General features: G+C 38.3%; 1 protein-coding gene across 1 annotated transcript; it reads left to right on the top strand.

Moving 5' to 3' along the window:
- Window positions 1-6308: 6308 nt before the first annotated feature.
- LOC144554251 (eugenol O-methyltransferase-like) lies at window positions 6309-7923 on the top strand. Its single transcript, XM_078302571.1, has 3 exons — window positions 6309-6789; window positions 6977-7257; window positions 7474-7923. Exons 1-3 carry the CDS (start codon window positions 6354-6356, stop codon window positions 7780-7782), a joined length of 1026 nt encoding a protein of 341 aa, XP_078158697.1. The 5' UTR covers window positions 6309-6353; the 3' UTR covers window positions 7783-7923.
- The last annotated feature ends 10377 nt before the right edge of the window (window positions 7924-18300 follow it).

The raw sequence follows: 18300 nt of genomic DNA, 5'->3' as shown, positions 1-18300 counted from the left end.
ATTTTAAAAAATATCAGAGTTTATTCATTTGTAGCTTATGACGCTGTCCCCTTATACAAATAGTGGGAAACAGCACCCTTTTTTTTTTAGAAGACCACAAAATATTGTTGTTTTTTTTTATTTTGTCGTAAGGCAAGCTGCTCTATTTCTAGGGTCCGACTTTGGATGCTTAATGGTAATACTGTGGTTAAATGAACCTTGAATTAAAAAGAGATGAGCGTAGGGCATTAGCAAAATATCTATCATATATAACTTATTTCAAAGTCCAAATCATCGATCCAAACCGTTCAACATGATCTCCACAATAAAATGTGCTTCCAGTTCAAATTTTACATTTTTTGGAATTTTTTTATTATTTATTAAGATGGGTACAAAATTCAATAGTCTAAATTTTACTAGTTTTTGTATCATCTTAATAAATAGTAAAAAAATTCAAAAAATGTAAAATTTGGTCTCCAAGCATATTTTATTGTAGAGATCACATCTAATAGTTTGGATTGACGATTTGGACTTTCAAAATGTAAAAAATAGTTGTGATAACTTGTTGTAACTCAAAAATTATTGTAATTTGATCTCTCCTCATATATATATATATTTTACTATATATAAATGGAGACTAGCCCCTAATACAGGCATATAATCAAAATCACAAATATCTCTTCTAACAGATTCAATGTAGAAATTAAAACGACACAACTAATTTCTTTTTTTGTTCTAGGCTTGGAATTGACTGTGTGATTAAACATAGGCATAGGTGGACTTCAAACTTGAAACATGAGTAGTATATTTGTACAAATAAAATTTAAAATTGAAATGTGATGTATAAATTAAATAGGATGATCATTCTTTGTTTTTACAACTAGAAGTCACCATTTGGAATACTCTTCTAACACCTCAAGCAGTAGAGGTCGCAGCTCATAGCCGGCTTGCTTGACCATCCCTTGGTTCATTAGTCCGAAATCTCAAACAGGTGTCATCACAGGGCGGACCCACATTGGTATTCACATTCCGGACTAATGAACCAAGGGATTGTGATGTTGGATCTAAATTCTAATTTCTAAATTATAAATTATAAATTCTATATGTTTTCTTAATTCTAAATTCTATATGTTTAGGTCAATGATTGTGATGTTGGATCTAAATTCTATATGTTTATTTGTCATTTATTGTGTCGTAGGAAGAAAGGAGTCCTAACCTAATCTCTTCCTTTTGTTTTTCTACATATTTTCTCTACTAATTTCTATCTCGAAGAATAGTCAAAGCATAAGTTATGATAGATATTTCTACATAATTTGTCTCAAAGAATAGTCAAAAGCAGCAAAGATAAGTTATATATGATAACTAATTAATCATAAGTTATGATAGATAACTAATTTCTTTTTTGTTCTAGGCTTGGAATTGACTGTGTAATATTTAAATATAGGCATAGGTGGACTTCAAACTTGAAACATGGGTAGTATATTTATACAAATAAAATTTAAAATTGAAATGTGATGTATAAATTAAATAGGATGATCATTCTCTGTTTTTACATCTAGAAGTCATGTGGAGAACGTACAATTAGTGTCGCCTTAAAAAGCCAACACTAATACTTTAGTATCAGTCGTTTACAAAAAGCCGACACTAATAATATTAGTGTCGGCTGTTTATAAAAAGGCGACACTAATAACTGAGAATTAGTGTCAGCTGGTTATAAACAGCCGACACTAATGTATTAGTGTTGGCTATTTATAAATAGCCGACACTAATTGTTAAGTATTAGTGTTGGTTGTTTATAAATAGCCGACACTAATACATACTAATACATTAGTATCGCCTTTTTATAAACAGCCGACACTAATTCTCAGTTATTAGTGTCGCGTATTTATAAACAGCCGACACTAAAGCTGAAAAAATTTCATTTTAAGTCCCGCGCACCTCTTTCACAACGCACACCTATGGTTTAAAACACAACCTCCTTTCTCCCGCCCCTCTCTCTTGAGCGTTCACTTCGCTTCACGCTTCTCTCCGATCTGATCTTCTCAAACCTAGCCGCTTCTTCTAGGCGAATACTAGAAGATGGCGCTGTTTCATTTCGTCAACTGTGCTCTCTCGCTACACCACCTCTCTCTCGCGACACCAGGCGTTGTCTAGATGACGTTGCCTCTGTGGACTCTGCAGCGAAGTAGCGAAGAGGTGAAAAGAACGCTCTGGTTCACACCAAAACCTCAAACATGGCAGCAGTAAGCTTACTTCAACAACAATGCCTTTTCTTGCATAATCCATCTATAAGTGTCATGTTACGAAATTTTTACAATTAATTTTTAATGATTTAAAAGCAAGAATCGAAAGTCGTGCTAATAAAATGAAAGTTTAAACCTTAATTAAGGTTCCTCTAAATAAGTAAGTTAAGTGTGAATCGAAACCGCGTCAAAATTTCGAAGTTCTGAACCATTTTAGGTCCAGTGCGTCCGCACTAGTGGGGAGTGCGGGTGACTGACCCGCACTGGCTTCTGTTTTCCTAAATTTTCTTTTGAAATTTCTGTGAGTGCGGATGGGTTGATCCGCACTGCGGGTTGATGCATCCGCACTCATGAGTTTTCTGTGTTGAACTGAAATCGGCGAAGTGCTGAGTGCGGATGGTTGACCCGCACTGCGGGTGGGTGCGTCCGCACTCATGAAATCATGTGTTGATCTGAATTTTCTGAAATTCTTCTAAGTGCTGAGTGCGGATGGGTGCGTCCGCACTAAGCTCGGACTTTTCCAAATTTTGCTGAAAAATATCGACTAAGTATTCAGTGCGTTCGCACTGATGGTGAGTGCGGATGGATGACCGGCACCGACATCAGTTTTTGCACTGGAAAGTGCTGGAAGGACCTACAAACTGCTGAGTGCGTCCGCACTCAGATCCAGTGCGGGTGAGTGATCCGCACTGGGTGATTCCGAGGGCTTATTTGCATAATTCCTACTCTCTCTCTCTCTCCCACTTCATTTCTATTCCATTTTCAAGTGAAATTTCACCCGAGAGAGAAGAAAAAGAGCGAGAGAGTTTCCCTTCCTTCTTAAACCCCCGATTGTTGCGAGAAATTGAAACTGGAACCGAGTAATCGCCCGTGAATCTCTCCTAACTCTCCGATTCGGTATTCTTTTCTCTCCTTCTCTCTTTCAAAACCTCAAATTTTCTCGATTTCTCAGGTTTTCGTTTTAAACTCGAGATTTGTGTTCGAATTGCTCGAGGATTAGTTCCTCTACACTCCTTGCTTTTTTATTTGTCAATCTTTTTCCCGATTTCTTCCGATTTGTGGATTTTGATTTCTAGGGTTTCGTGCCAAAATTAAAACTGGGCATAATCGTGAATTGATTTGTTTAATCCAACCAATTAAACTTGTAATCGGTAGGGTTACCTCTTGATCTTGAATTTCTAGAACATTTAACGGCTGATTTGAGATTTGACCAAATTAGGGTTTAACCAAACAGTAAACTGAATTGTTACGGGAACCGAATTGGTGAACCAAGATTAAACCTGGTATACGTGTAATATAGGTGTAGGCTCGGTCGAGCAAGACTTTGTGGGGCAATTCGAGACACCCGGTCCTTAATTAAGCGGTACGCTCGTCGTAATCAGGTGCGGGATTCTTGAACTTGTTTGATACTTTGTTTTCAGGAATTAAACTGTGTATTCGTTTGTCATGTTGAATATCATTGATTGCATCATTGAATTGTGTAAAACATTTGCATAGCCCAATCAAATTAAACTCAAATTGATGTGACTTGAGTGATTTGCATGATGGTATGGTTGTAGGTTGTGTCCATCTATTATGCTCTGATTTGATTGAAAGTTACCATGATTTGATATGTATGTGAATGGATTTACGAAGTTAAGCACTTGGATCCAATGAATTTGCAAAGTCGGGCTGTATGCTGACTTTGATTCCCAGGATCCTAATGGCCTTAGGTGAACGGCCCTCAATGTTTCCCAGTACCGGTTGGGACGAGGGAGGGTGATTATGTTATGATGTGTGAATTGGAATCGTGGGTGACTAGTGTGTAACGACTATGGCTCGGTGGTATTCTCCTACGTGTTAATGCATTTGGAAGGTCAATTGAATATTACGAATATTGGAAATGATTCTAAAGAGGATTTTCTTTATGTGACTAGAACCAGACCTTAATAACTGTTAAGCCAAGCAATTGCAGATGGGTGTCAGATAAAAGGTCTAGCTTGGTGGGCCATCTGTAGGTGTCAGTAACCCTACAGATGTGGGTTTGATAAAGGGTCCAGCTCGAAAGAACATTTGTAATTGCTACAAGCCCTAAGGAGTTGAGTTAAGCCAAATATGTGTTGTGTTTGAAATTCATCTTGGAAATTCCATAAACTGTGATTCAAATTGGATTAATTGTTGACTAGCATTGGCATTCTGTTATTTATGAATATATATCTGTTTGAACTGTTATGGTTTGGGTTTCATTTTTGAATATGCAGTTTGATTGCAAGTCTAATAATTCAAATGTGGCAAATTTCGCACTGATGATTTATTCTCACCCCCACCCTTCGGATTACTTTACAGGTACTGGTGCGACTGATTCCGGAGAGGCACGAGAGTAGTAGTCCTTAGTAGCTTACCACTTCATGACCCTAGATATATTTTGTTGTATAGATTTAGGGTAGGCCTCATGGTTGGTATCCGGATGTGATACTTTTGTTGTATTATTTACTGTCCATACTGTGTACTCTGATTATATATTAGAAACTTGTTTCAATTGCTTGCTGTGTTTTGTTTGAATTGGTAATTGCCTTGTAAGCATACACGACGTTGTATGCTTACGGCGGGGGACTGTTACGACCCGTGGCCGCGGGGTGTGACAATAAGAGTGTTAAAGGTCATGACATCAGGTTCATACCATTTACACATCATGTCATGTAAAAAATCCACTGTTGTCTCAATTTCACCATTCTTGTATAATCCATCTATAAGAATGTTATAGGTTACGACATCAGGTTGATGTCCTTTAGAAATCATGTCATGTAGATAACCCATTGCCTTCTCAATTTCAACTTTGTTGCACAGCCCATTTATAAGAATAACGATAAATGATATATGAGCAATTTGGATGATATTTTATTTAGTGAGTGTTATTTGTAAATTATGATGAATTATTTGATATCTTTGTTTTATATATAGTTTAGCAAAAATATATAAGCATCCTAGAACAAAAATTTTCATTTTTGGATTTTTCTATGATTTATAGTGAATTTTTGAAATTTATATATTTTAAAAAAAAAAACATTAGTGTCGGCTATTTATTAAATGGCCGACACTAATACTTATTAGTGTCGGCTTTTTAATAAATAGCCGACACTAAAAGTTAGTATTAGTGTCGGCTATTTAATAATTAGCCGACACAATTGCCTTATTTTTAGTGTCGGCTATTTACAAAGTATTAGTATCAGCCCGATTAGTGTCATTTAATGTCCGATACTAATACCTATAAACAACCAACACTAATTCCAAGTTCTCCACTAGTGAGATCACCATCTGGAATACTCTTCTAACCATAGTAGGAATAATCGGCCGATACCGATCCGGATCGGCCGATACAGATCAGTATCGGCTGACCCCGATCCGATCCTGAGCCGATCCTCACGTAGCAAATCATAAAGTAAAAAAAAAAAAAAACCCGATCCTGAGCCGATCCCAATCCGATACTCCGATCCCGTATCGGTATCGGCCGGGACCGATCCCGATCCCGATAGTTCCTACTATGCTTCTAACACCTCAAGCAGTAGAGGTCGCAGCTCATAGCCGGCTTGCTTGACCATCCCTTGGTTCATTAGTCCGAAATCTTGTGTCCGCCACTGGACCTGTTACTGCCAACGACTTCCATGCATGTTTTTGGCACCTACAAACTTATATGGTAAGGTTGCGTTTATTCAAAATCTGAACCTAATTAAAAGTCTTTACATGAAAGTAACACTAATATATAAGCCCAGATTTTTTTTTCTTGGACACGGGAGCCTATAATGACTATATATATAGAGCGATTACGTATTTACAGTAACAACTAATAAATATATAATTCGTTGACCGCTATGCCGTCAACCATAAAAAAAAACTAACAAATATATATTAAAAAAATCACAACAAACATAATTGACTAAATTAAATGGACTGATCAATTTATTCAAAGAAAGCGGTCTAACTACAACAGCTGATAGCTACAAATGCCATTGTATATACAATATATATATAGACAGATAACCTGCACCTTGGCTTTTCCGTATAATCAATATATATATAGCAAGCACATATATACCTATGTACATTATTTAACACATATACACCCTAAACCCTAAACCCTAAACACATATACAAATGGAGATCACCACAATAAAAAACCTAAGCATAGCGTACATGAGTAGTTTCGCTCTCAAGTGTGCTGTGGATTTAGACATCTCAGGGCACATACAAGCATATGGCCGGGCCATGCCTTTGAACGACCTCGCTCGTTCCATACCGATCCCACCTGAGAAGGGCTCAATGCTTGGACGCCTCATGGCACTTCTTGTTCACCAAGGAGTCTTCGTGCAATCTGAAGCAGGTTACCTCCTCACACCCATCTCGGAGCTCCTTCTGATAAAGGGCTCCAACATGGGCACCTACCCGCGCTCCACTACAGCACTAGTTGAGTTATTTAAAAGTTTGGGTTGTCTCAGCGAAGTGTTCACAGATTCTGGTACAAGCACCCTGTTCCAGAAAGCGTTTGATGGGAAACAGTTTTGGGAAGTTTTAAAGGAAAGACCCGACAATGGTAAATCTAAATACTACACACTAAATTAGCTTTACAAATATTTGTTAATTTGGTAATTTATATTCCCACAGACACACATAATAGTAATTATAAATGTTATATATAATAAAAGGCACTAATGCATAAGTTATAAATTTATACACAATTAATTAATATTTACATTGCATATTTGAACCATCCAAACTAGGTAATATATTCAACGAGGCAATGGCAAGCCAAAGTAAGCCCTTAATGAGAGACTTAATTACTACCTATCCACACATATTTGATGGCTTACGTAGTTTGGTGGATGTTGGCGGGGGCAGTGGAATTGCGGTCAAAATTATTGCCGAAGCCTTTCCCGGATTGAGATGCACAGTGTTTGACCTTCCACATGTTGTTGCAGAGGCTTCGAAAAATGAGTCCTTCGACATGGTAGGGGGAGATATGTTTGAAAAGATTCCTCCAGCTGATGCAATATTTCTCAAGGTCTCTCTGTCTTCATCCTAGTGCTCCAGCTGAACTCAACATTATTATTTATTTGTTACAATAATTGTTTAATTTTCATAGATAAACCTTGAAACTTTTAAACTTTTTTTTATGCAGAAAGCACTCTGATTTATATCCACTGGTTAATTTAATTTGGTAAAAAAAAAAAAAATCATTAGTTCACTCACTTTTTTTTCCAACATGCATGTTTTTCAGAATATTCTTCACGACTGGAGTGATGAGGATTGTGTTCGGATACTCAAGCAATGCAAACAATCAATTGAATCCGGCAAAAGTAATGGTAGCAAGGTCATTGTTGTCGACATAGTCTTAGATTTAGAGACTGATGACCCAAAAGTAATTGAGACAACCCTTCTTTTTGACATCAGCATGATGTGTCTCTTTGGGTCAAAGGAACGTAAAAAGCAGGAATGGCATGATATCATAGTGGGAGCAGGCTATTCTGATTACAAGATAGGTTCTGCTCGGTTGGGTCTTGAAGCAGTTATTGAGCTCTATCCATGAATTTCTGTGATAAATAAAGATGACAGGTGAGGGGCAGGAGAGAATAACAGTGTTTTATTGCATGCTGTTGTACTAATAAATTAAAATAACTTCCATGTATCCCAATTTATATAGCATCAATTAAGCGCAAAATACTCGGTCGTAATTTGAAATTATCTTCAATGAAGCCTCAATCTATGTTAAGTTTTCATCAGTTGGCTCTCAATTCAATTATGTACAGAAAAGAAAAAGTATATGAAGGTAAATTTATTGACATGCTCTTCACTGGCTCAAGATGCAAATATAATGGTCTGAACAGAATTTGCTCCGGTTATAAACTTACCTGATAATAATTAACTGTTGGTGTTTAACTTGACACATAAATATGACTGGTACAAAAGTATTACAAAAACTCACTGATACAGGATGAATTAAATGAATTTTTGAGATGAAGGTGAACAGTGAAAGTATGATAATGAGAATTTAAAAGAGTAAAATACTCGGGAATTACTTACACTTTCAATCAGTTTAGTAGTGCCTTTGCATCTCCAGTGCTTTTAGCTTAAATAAAAAGGGAATGTATAGACTATCGTATCCTTAACGAGAATAGTGTCAAAAACAAGTTTCCCATGCCTATCATAGAGGATGAGAGATAACAAATTCTTTTCTAAGCTGGACCTCAGGTCCAGTTATCACCAGATCCGCATGAGTGAAAAAGATTACCAAAAGAAATGCTCTTCGGACACATGATTGTTGAATTATAAACTTTATTTTTGCTGAACTAATGAAAAATCAAAATCTTCAAGAGAAATCACAACCGGTCAACAAAGCTGGCTGGGTTTCTTAACAAAGTGGCTGCCAACTTAAGAGTCTTCAAATACAAATTCTATTGTGAAATTTAATATTTAATAGCCTTTAGACATGTGTAATGAATAGTCTAGAATTGTGTTAATCGCCATATAGTAGTACAAATAGAGGGTAGTAGTTCTTGTAATAGTTAGTGCATGAGTGATATATATACCAGCTGTGTAATGGAAGAAGCCTCTTGTACTCTTTATCTTAATATAAGAAATATATTTGAGTTTGTGTTGAATATCTTTCTCCATCAAAAATTGGAGATTATTTCTAACAATGATGGCCTATATGAGTTCAGGATAATGCCCTTTGGGCTTACCAATGTGCTGCAACTTTTCAATCCTTGATGAACCAAATTTTAAAATAATTTTTGTGGAAGTTTGTACCAAACTGACTAAGAAAAGTATAAGAAAGTTCTGAGTATTTTATCTTCGAGTTCTCATAATCCTTCTTCCGTTGTTCACTTTTCATCTCGCAAATTCATTCAGTTTTGTCAACCTCTGACTCAAATTGTAGCCACTCGAAACCACTAGGCCTCTACCTGAACCCAAATTATTTGCTAACCCCTAGCTCAAATTCTAACTACACTGCCTCCAGTATAGTTCGAAAAATCGGCCGATTCAATTGAGAAAGGGAGGTCGGCTCCTCTGCGTGGAAAGGAGAGAGATGGAACGGGAAGAGGAAAAGAGAAGAAAGGAAGAGAAATGGGCTGTGGGGTCCGCTGTCAGTGGAACAAAAGAGGAGAGGGAATGGAGGGGAATGTGATGGACCCGAAAATTCCATTCAATTGGGTTAATTCAGCACATGAATTCAAATCATAGCTTTGAGATCTGTGCTAGCTGTGATCCGACGGAATAAGAAAGGTTTTGAAAGAAATCAATATATATATTTGAGTGTGGAGTGTGGATCCGAACCCTTCAATTAAATTTGATTAATTTCATTTCTTCTTCAAGACTTTGAGATTTGTACGGCTGGTATTTGATTGATTAATATACTTCCTAAATTCTAAATTGTCATGTAGCACTTCAAATTTAGCTAGCTAAGAATCAACGAATCTATTTATTTATTCTTAATTAACATAGTTTTTTTATAAATTATTTTTATCAATTTTTTCCTACTTTTTAGCTACAAAACAAGGCTTCTGCCAAAAAAACCCGATTTACCGATCCGATTTTCCGATTTCGGCCGATTTATCTGATTCTAACTAGGCGGTCAAAAATCCGATTCCGATTCCGATTCCGATTTTTTGAACTTTGGCCTCCACCTCCAAACTTAAATGTTAATTAAGATACCAAGTCTTACATTCCACTTTGATGGCACAAAAATGACACTCCTGGAGTTGAATTATATGATTGAAATGCTGATTGTCCTGTGTGGGATGAATTGGTTCCTCCACAGATGGATCGACAATTGGAAATTTACAGAAGCAGAACATGCATGTACGTGCTCAATGATTTGGAGAATGGCATGTTATCCTTTTCCCCAGATATAGGTCTGACATGATGTAGCTTTAATTTTAAACAGAGTATTTTTAATTAAGTAGGATTTTAATTACTTTCAGTTCAGTTAGTGGAACTCTTGAGTTGTCAGATTGTTCCAGATATAGTGTTCTTAATGTATTATTATATAGATTGGTTTGGATCGAATAAAGTATTGTCAGATCGTACTTCCAGAATCCAAGAGTTCAATTCTCTTTCTTTTCATATTTAAAAATTTTGGTTACTCCAATTTTGAATGGTGTTTCCTCTGAGTTAACTCAAATTTTAAGTTTTGAACTTTAGATCTGGATCTTTTGATCATAATCCGTATGAATCAAAGCAGATTGAAGGATCTGAATTTGTGTTTCTTCGGCTTGCAGCAACAATGATTAGATAAATAAGCCAATTATGAAATTATTAACTAATACATCTGCGTATTGGGCGCTTAAAAATGGACCCAAGGATAAAATTTGGGCTCAAGGGCATATGGAAATTGATGGCACCTTAAAGGTATAGAATTTTCGCTTGGTTCTTGTTGTTAAACAGAATATTTACGACAGAATCTGATGAGTATATAGAGACTTCAATATGATGAGCATCTGTTACTTAGGCTGAGCTGACGAGGAAACAACCATAGAAGTCATGAAATCGGAATCAAATGAATCGGTTAGAGTCAGCCGAATCGGACCGCAAACTCGGATCTTTTTGGCAGAAACTTGTCTTGTATTAAAAATATATTAAAACAAAATATTACACACAAATAATATATTTATATAATATAATACAATTTTTTCAATTAAAATAAACTCTAAAAAATCAATATTGTGCTACAAATTCATCTGGGGCTGGGCATCAAAATGGTTTGGATGGTCAAATATTGAGAGAAATTTGTAATTAAAAAAATTGTGTTCGGATGGTCAAATATGGATTTACTCACTACAGCAAAACTAGTCATCTGCAACCGCTTTTTGCGACCGGTCAGGTCACTGAAGACCCCCAAAAAACCCCAGCATTGGAGACGAACCCTTCGGCGTCCGGCGCCCATAGCCTTCTGAGATATTGAACATAATACAGGCAGTGTTTTGCATTGTCTATATTAGATATGCGATACTGTTCAGATACATATTATCTGTATACATGGCTAGTCAAGGCATGTTGCTAGACGCTAACCTTATTCAATCGGAAACTGGTTGTTCCAGATTGCCAATGTAATACAGATCCAAGCTGGCCAGACCTATAAGGTCACTTGGTCGAGATGTCATACAGGCTGATGACACTAGTGCATGGATGTTGGAAACAACATAGTACAACGAATTAAATAATACGGGCTATTATACTGTTCAACACTATGAGAGATATGAGGACATAATCAAAGCAGTTTGCAACCTGCTGTACAAATGGTGTTTTGATTATGTGAGATGATTTTCCTCCTATTTTGATTTATGTGTTGATACCATGAGATAGAGGATAATCATACGAGCGCGTGGATATGTGGTATGCGCGATTTGGACTTACAGTTCAAAAGTTATGATAATTTAAGTAAAGATGTAAGAAAGTTGACCAAAGTCAAAAATGGGTCAAACTTTGGCCAACACGTTTTTGACCAAATGTGAGGTGTCATGTGGTTGACTGGTCAACCATATGAGAGAGATGAGATTGCTTACAAAAGAAGCAATGAATAGATATATTCTTAAATAGACCAATGGTCCATTGGACCATTAATTATGGAAATTACTAAATGAGCCTTCTTCATTTAACATGGTGTTAGATATTTACAAACTACTTTGATTATGGAAATTACTAAATGAGCCTTCTTGATTTAACATGGGCATTTGTCTAATTCATTAATTCTATTTAAGGAGGGTATCCCTCCATTCTACACACACAAAATTCATTTGGCAAGATCAATATAGAAACTTTTCCATTCTTCTCTTTCTCTTCCATTGATCCAGATAGCTAGCAAAGAAGTACGAAAGGCATGACTACAAGTCGAGCAGCCGCCTCTCCTCCTCCCTAGCTGCCACCACAAGGGGACCTGAACCGATCTCTCCACCCACCGCCCAAGACCAGCTCGCCACACCGTGGTCGTGCGTCGCTCACCCGCGCCGCCACTCCGCCACTTCTCCACGCATAGCAGTGGCCACCGATCACCAATCGGCCTTGCTCCGCCTCCCTTCGCCGGTTTGGCACGTCGCCGACCACTGCACCTCTCTCTCTCTCCTCTCCTTGTGTTGAGGATCGAGCGAATCTCTCTCTCTCCTTCTTGCATGAGATTGATCTAGATCCGTTTGATCTAGATCTTGATCTCTCCTTACCTGCTCGATTCGAGTAGAGATTTCGATCATCAAGAAGCGTGTGAGATTGTGTTGATGCGTTACGCGAATACTATTCAAAGTGCTTTGAAGTAGTTTGCTAGCATTCAAGTTCGCAAAGCCACGAGGATCCGATCAACTAGCATTGATCTCCTTCTGTTCTCGACAACACCTTGTTGTGCGAAGCTTGAGGTTTCATGTTTTGAAAACTTCATCAAGGAAGATTAAGACGCAGGCAACCGTTTCACGCTCCACTTGTTTGGAGGGGTATGATTCATAATAGTTTGCTAGATCATGCGTGTGACATAAACAATAAACTGCGTGTGATTGATTGCTTGTATATAGTAAGATCTGGTCTAAATCGCTATGAAAATTTTGAAATATACCTGACAGCCTAGACCCACTACTACAGAAATGGTCATTGTACACGGATTTATCAATTTTACAGAAAACCCGTGTAGAAATTGTAATTTTTTGGATGCCTAAAATATCTGTGGAATCTCTACACGGATATTTATTAAAGAATCAGTGTAGAAAGCCTTGAGAGAGCTACACGGACGTTTATTAGGAAATGTACATCGCTTATTGTCTAACTAACAGTGTAGGATGCCTGGAGAGAGCTACACGGATATTTAATTAAAGAACCGTGAATAAATGTCTAAATTGTACACGGATGTTTGTTTAAATAACAATGTAGAAACCTTGCGAGAGCTACACGGACGTTTAATAAAGAGCCGTGTAGAAAGGTAGAAATTGTACACAGTTGTTTGTTTAATTAACAGTGTAGAAAGCCTTGAGAGAGCCACACGGACGTTTAATAAAGAGCCGTGTAGAAAGGTTATTTTAGGGTTTTGGTTATATAAAAGGCCTTCACTTTCCAGCGCCAAGTTGGTTATATAAAAGGCCTTCTCCTTCCAGCGCCTGTTATGAATTTTAGGGGTATTTATTTTGGACTCAAATATCATGCAAATGCTTTAAATTTATAAACCTAAAAACATAAAGTAATTAAAAAAGGGGGTGCTTGTTGCTAGCAACTAAAGGTGGGTTCAATACCCAAAGCAGTTGGTTTGTAACAAAAAATTAAAGTGCATGCAAATAGAAAGGTGTTTGTAAATCAAGATAGCGAGGTCTAAGGACTTTTGGTCTACAATCCCTTGGCTAGTCTATTTACCTTTGGAGTTCTCTAAATTCATGTTATGTCTTTATGAGAATTCCAACTAGGTTGGTCTATTTCTAGTTCCTACAATACCTTTCACAATTCATGATCCTCCTGCTAATGTATGATAAGCCAAAATTATATCTGTTGAAACCTAGAGTTGGGTATGAAAATTAAGCCGAGTTTTGATTAGATTAGGATTAATTAGGTTAGAAAGGTCCAAAAGTTCAAGTTACTGCCCTAGTTATGTTTGTTCTACAGGTAATCAAGTGTTTGGAGCTTAACGAAGCAAAACGGGTGAATAAGCACGAAAGATTGGAGCATTTCAGCACAACCATTGCGGCCCGGAAGAGATCCATTGCGGCCCGCAACCAAGAAGCCAGAACCAAGCAAGCCAGAAGGTTTTCAGCACATGCATTGCGGCCCGTAATGGGTATGATTCCGGCCCGCAATAACCTTCAGAATTCTTTTGTGCAGAACTGCCTCCATATATTGCGGCCCGCAATGAATGTATTGCAGCCCGCAATTAGGTCGGTTCAGAGCCCGAATTTGCTATTTTTGGTTGGTTATTTCTAGGTTTTTGAGTGGGGTATAAATAGGGACCTGTATAACAGATTGGGTACGTTTTTAGAGAGTTAATTTCTGATTTTTGAACAAGGAAGAGCAAGGAAAAGCTAGAAGAGAGAAGAAGGAAGAAGAGATCATCATTGATCAACCGGTTTTATTATTTTCTTTCCTTTGGAACTCTTTTATTCTTTTGAATTGATTTGTATCTTAGACATGGCTGGCTAAAGGCTTTTCTAGGGTTGATTAGGGCTGTACTTCAAACTTTTGTTATGATTTAGTTAGTTTTATTTTATATATTCTTGTTCTTTGTTATGATTTATTCTTTATTTTAATTGATTGTGAAGACTTAATCGAAATCACATGAAACCTTAGGATTTGGTATTTGCAATTGAGAAATTGAATATTAGGTCCAGACCATAAGGAATAGGGTATTTGATAGGCTAAGTACCGAGAGGTGACGCTTGTCTTATACGGGCTTTACCTAATAGTTTAGAAAATTGTGCCAAGTACCGAGAGGTGAAAGATAGTTTTCTAGATCAATTGGGACAGTAAGAACTTAATGACTTTAGATTAGGGTAGCCAAGTACCGAGAGGTGACGTTTATTCTAATTTAAAGATAGTATTAATATAGATATATCACTTTGTACCTACAACATCCAACTGTGCCTTCATAATTAAAAGATCAAATTTAATAAACTAATTAGTCATGACATTAGTGGAGAGGAACCCTAAGAAACCCTAATTTCTCATACTTGTTAAAAATCAGATTTTGCTTTAAAGACTTTAGTTTAATTCAGTTTAATCACAATCAAACCAACCCTTGAACAAACAAAAACCTTTTTACTTTCTTTTACTAAATTAAATTGTTAGGTTAGACTTTGATATTCCAACTTGTCCCTGTGGAGACGATCCCTAAGTACTACTTGACAAGGTTGTACACTTGTAACCGAATTGAGTATCAACTAGGATTTATTACTTGTATTGTAATAATCTACATCAATGTACCTCTTAATTAGGGATCTCATCCACCTAATTGGGTTATTTAACATGAATCATCTACTACTATTACTTGGTACCATATTTGGTTTTATGATTCTGGCAATAGATCTGAATCCAATCAACCTTATCAAGACCCTAAGATTATTTGTGTACAATGAAAGTGTTTCTTCTTTATCATACACCCTTAATGCTAAAGTACTGTTACTACCCTAACAAGGTTCGATTACCAAAACACAAATCATGCATGATTCACAAATATATAAAATAAAACCAAACATCAAGCCAAAACAATCATTATAAAGAGAACATCCAAGTAAATAAACTAAAACAAGTTCATGCTATAACCTAAGTCCTTAGAGAGGAAATTAGCCTTTCATGGGTGCAATAACAACAACATCCATGATAGAAAACAAATAATTCATACAAGTAAAATCAAGAAAATAACAAGAGAAATAAAATACACTAATTCCCAAGTTATGCCTCAGTTCTTCCTTGCAAGGTCCTCGAGATCCGCCAAGTTCTTCAATCCTTCGCGCCTTTGATTCACTTGAGGGATCAGATGGATAGAGAAGATGATTAGAGTTTGATGGATGAGAATGGTAGAATTAAAAATAACCCCAGAATGATGCTGGTAATGCATCATCAGACTGATGACCCCGAGAGGATCCTCCTCCACTAGCTTCCGCTCTTCTGCGGTCGAGGTCAAGCGAAAGGCTTCTCACTCATACTCTGCACGTTCGGCGGTGGAAGGAGCGAGGTTATGCAGCATATTGTTGTACCACGGGAAATAGACCCCCAGACTGTCAGGGTAATCCTTTGGGAGGTGAGTCTTCTACACTACCCCCTTCCCCTTCTCCGTAACTGGGATGATTTCCTGGAGGTGCTTGCGAAATTCCTCCCCGAGATCGTCAGAGCTTTCTGCAAGGTATTCAGAAAGGGGAAGGGGCGACGAGATGACCTTGGAGGCTGGCACAGGACGCGATGGAGTCGAGGTCGGGACAACAGTTTTTCTCACCACAAGTGTAGTTTCTTTTTCCTTGTGCGACTTCTTGGCGCCTGGTTCTTGGATAGAAACCCCGCCGGTACTTGGAGCTTTTCTCTTCTTTCTCTGAGGAGGTTCGGGCTGAACTCATTTCTGCTTATCCGTAGTGCTAGCCTTTGGGGATGGAGCCTCGGAAGGGGTCTTCTTCCTCTCCCTCTGCCTGGCAGAGGTTGAGTCCTTTGATATTTTTAGGGTCTAAGGATTGGCCCCGGCAAACTTCTTAACAGATGCCTCAGAAGGTTTCTTGGGACCTATCCCGGATTCTTTCTTTAAGGCCCCCGCAAAGACTGTGTTCTCTGGGTCAAGGGGCAAAGGGTACTCCGAAGTGAACTGGAGGTGATGAGATTCATCCTGTATTGGTCCACCGGGCCTAGGGATAGAACAGGGTCCGATGCATCCTTCTTTTTCTTGGACTTCCTGGTAGCCTGTGGAGGTTTTGTCAAGTGACTCCATTTTCTCCGGATTCCACTCCAACAGTCAAACTCATCCGGGTTTTCTAAGTACACGTAGGCGTGATTCCAATCATCGAATTTGTTCCATTTTTCAGCCCAGGAAGTGTCAAAAATAGAAGGACTATTTTGACTCTTCCTTATCCCGGCATAGTAGCTATTCATCCACAGCTGGCTAAAAAAGGTCCAGAACAAGGGTACAGTAGGATCTTGCTCCTCGAGTTCTGACCGGAATTGCTTAAACATCTCTTCATTTGAACTGTGATGAATGAAGAGTTCTGACCCCTCCAGCAGTCAAACTCCTCGAGTTCTGACCGGAATTGCTTAAACATCTCTTCGCACACCAAGGGTACAATTGGATCTTGCTCCTCGAGTTCTGACCAGAAAAAGGTCCATAACAAGGGTACAGCAGGAATCTGTGCCGGTGCGACATCAAGTTCCCTTAGTAGTCCCTTTACGAAGGGGGACAACTTTAAATTAAAGCCACAGAATGATATTTTCCAGTAGATAGTGATTCCCTTATTGGAATCGTGGGCCCGATCTTCCGGGGTGGGAACTCTCAAACGAACTATATCTCGGGGCAATTCCCCCCTATGTTCCTGTGGAACAAGAGCATGGTAGAAACGGTCTAAGTAACCAGAAACCCGAACGTCGGCTTTAGACCCTAGTCTCGCCGACTCCTGGAACTCGATATCATCCGGATGCCCGAAGCGAGGTTCCATAGGATCAAGTTCCCTCTTCTTTCTAGGGACATTTTTTGAGGACCCATTAGCTTTCGGCCTCTTTCTAGGAGGATCGTCTTCGTCCAACTGCTCAACTTCCTCCTCTACTTCTTCTTCTCCAACATGTTTTGATTGACCCGAGGTAGTAGGCTCACTATGCTCTTCAGAGTCTCTCAAAGGGTCTTTATCGCGGGGAGGTATCAAGGGGCCTTTACCACCACCATGATGGACAATGGGTGATGAGTCAGAGCCCGAATCAGAGAAAGCGGATGAGCCCGGACTAGAGCTCGGGTTAGAATTCTAATCTCCCTTTTGGACGACTTCTTCAGTAGAATTCTGATCTCCCCTTTGGACGACTTCTTCAGCCGCCCGAGGTGGAGGAGCTTCTTGGGAGAAGACCCAGGGACCCTCAGAGGTACCGGCCATATATCTAAGTTTACAAAAAAACAAAGGAATAGGCTTACGATGGGGATATGCAAGGGTAAACAAGTCTACTCAACGAGGCATTACCATGAAGACCAAGTATGACTGTCGGGTTCAAATTAATAACGATTACTGGAGACTTACGCAACGACCTATGGTATACCTACCATGTTTAAATTAAAGAAAAGATAGAAAGGACGTACCTCGCTACGATAAAAAAGCGAGATGTCCCTGAAATATGCAAGGACCGGTTTCGCAGTCACCTCCTTGTCCGACTTCGCTCTTGATGTGCAAATCGCTTGCAAGTTCTCCTTCCTCCTTCTTCTCCGAGATAAGTCACCAAAGCTAAAGTAAAGAACAAATGAGGAGAAATAAAGATCCATATATAGGCGTATGAAACTTCCCGCCCGTTCGGGGCACGAGATTCAAGAAATTACTACGTGGCGTATTCTTGGTGAACTCAGCATACTCGCGTCCCATCAACACCAATACCACGTATTTGTTAGTGTAATAATCTAGAAGTTAATAATACGATA

Source organism: Carex rostrata, chromosome 5, assembly GCF_964058835.1.
Source record: "Carex rostrata chromosome 5, lpCarRost1.2, whole genome shotgun sequence".
Lineage (NCBI taxonomy): Eukaryota > Viridiplantae > Streptophyta > Magnoliopsida > Poales > Cyperaceae > Carex > Carex rostrata.
This window is presented reverse-complemented; position numbering and strand designations above follow the sequence as displayed.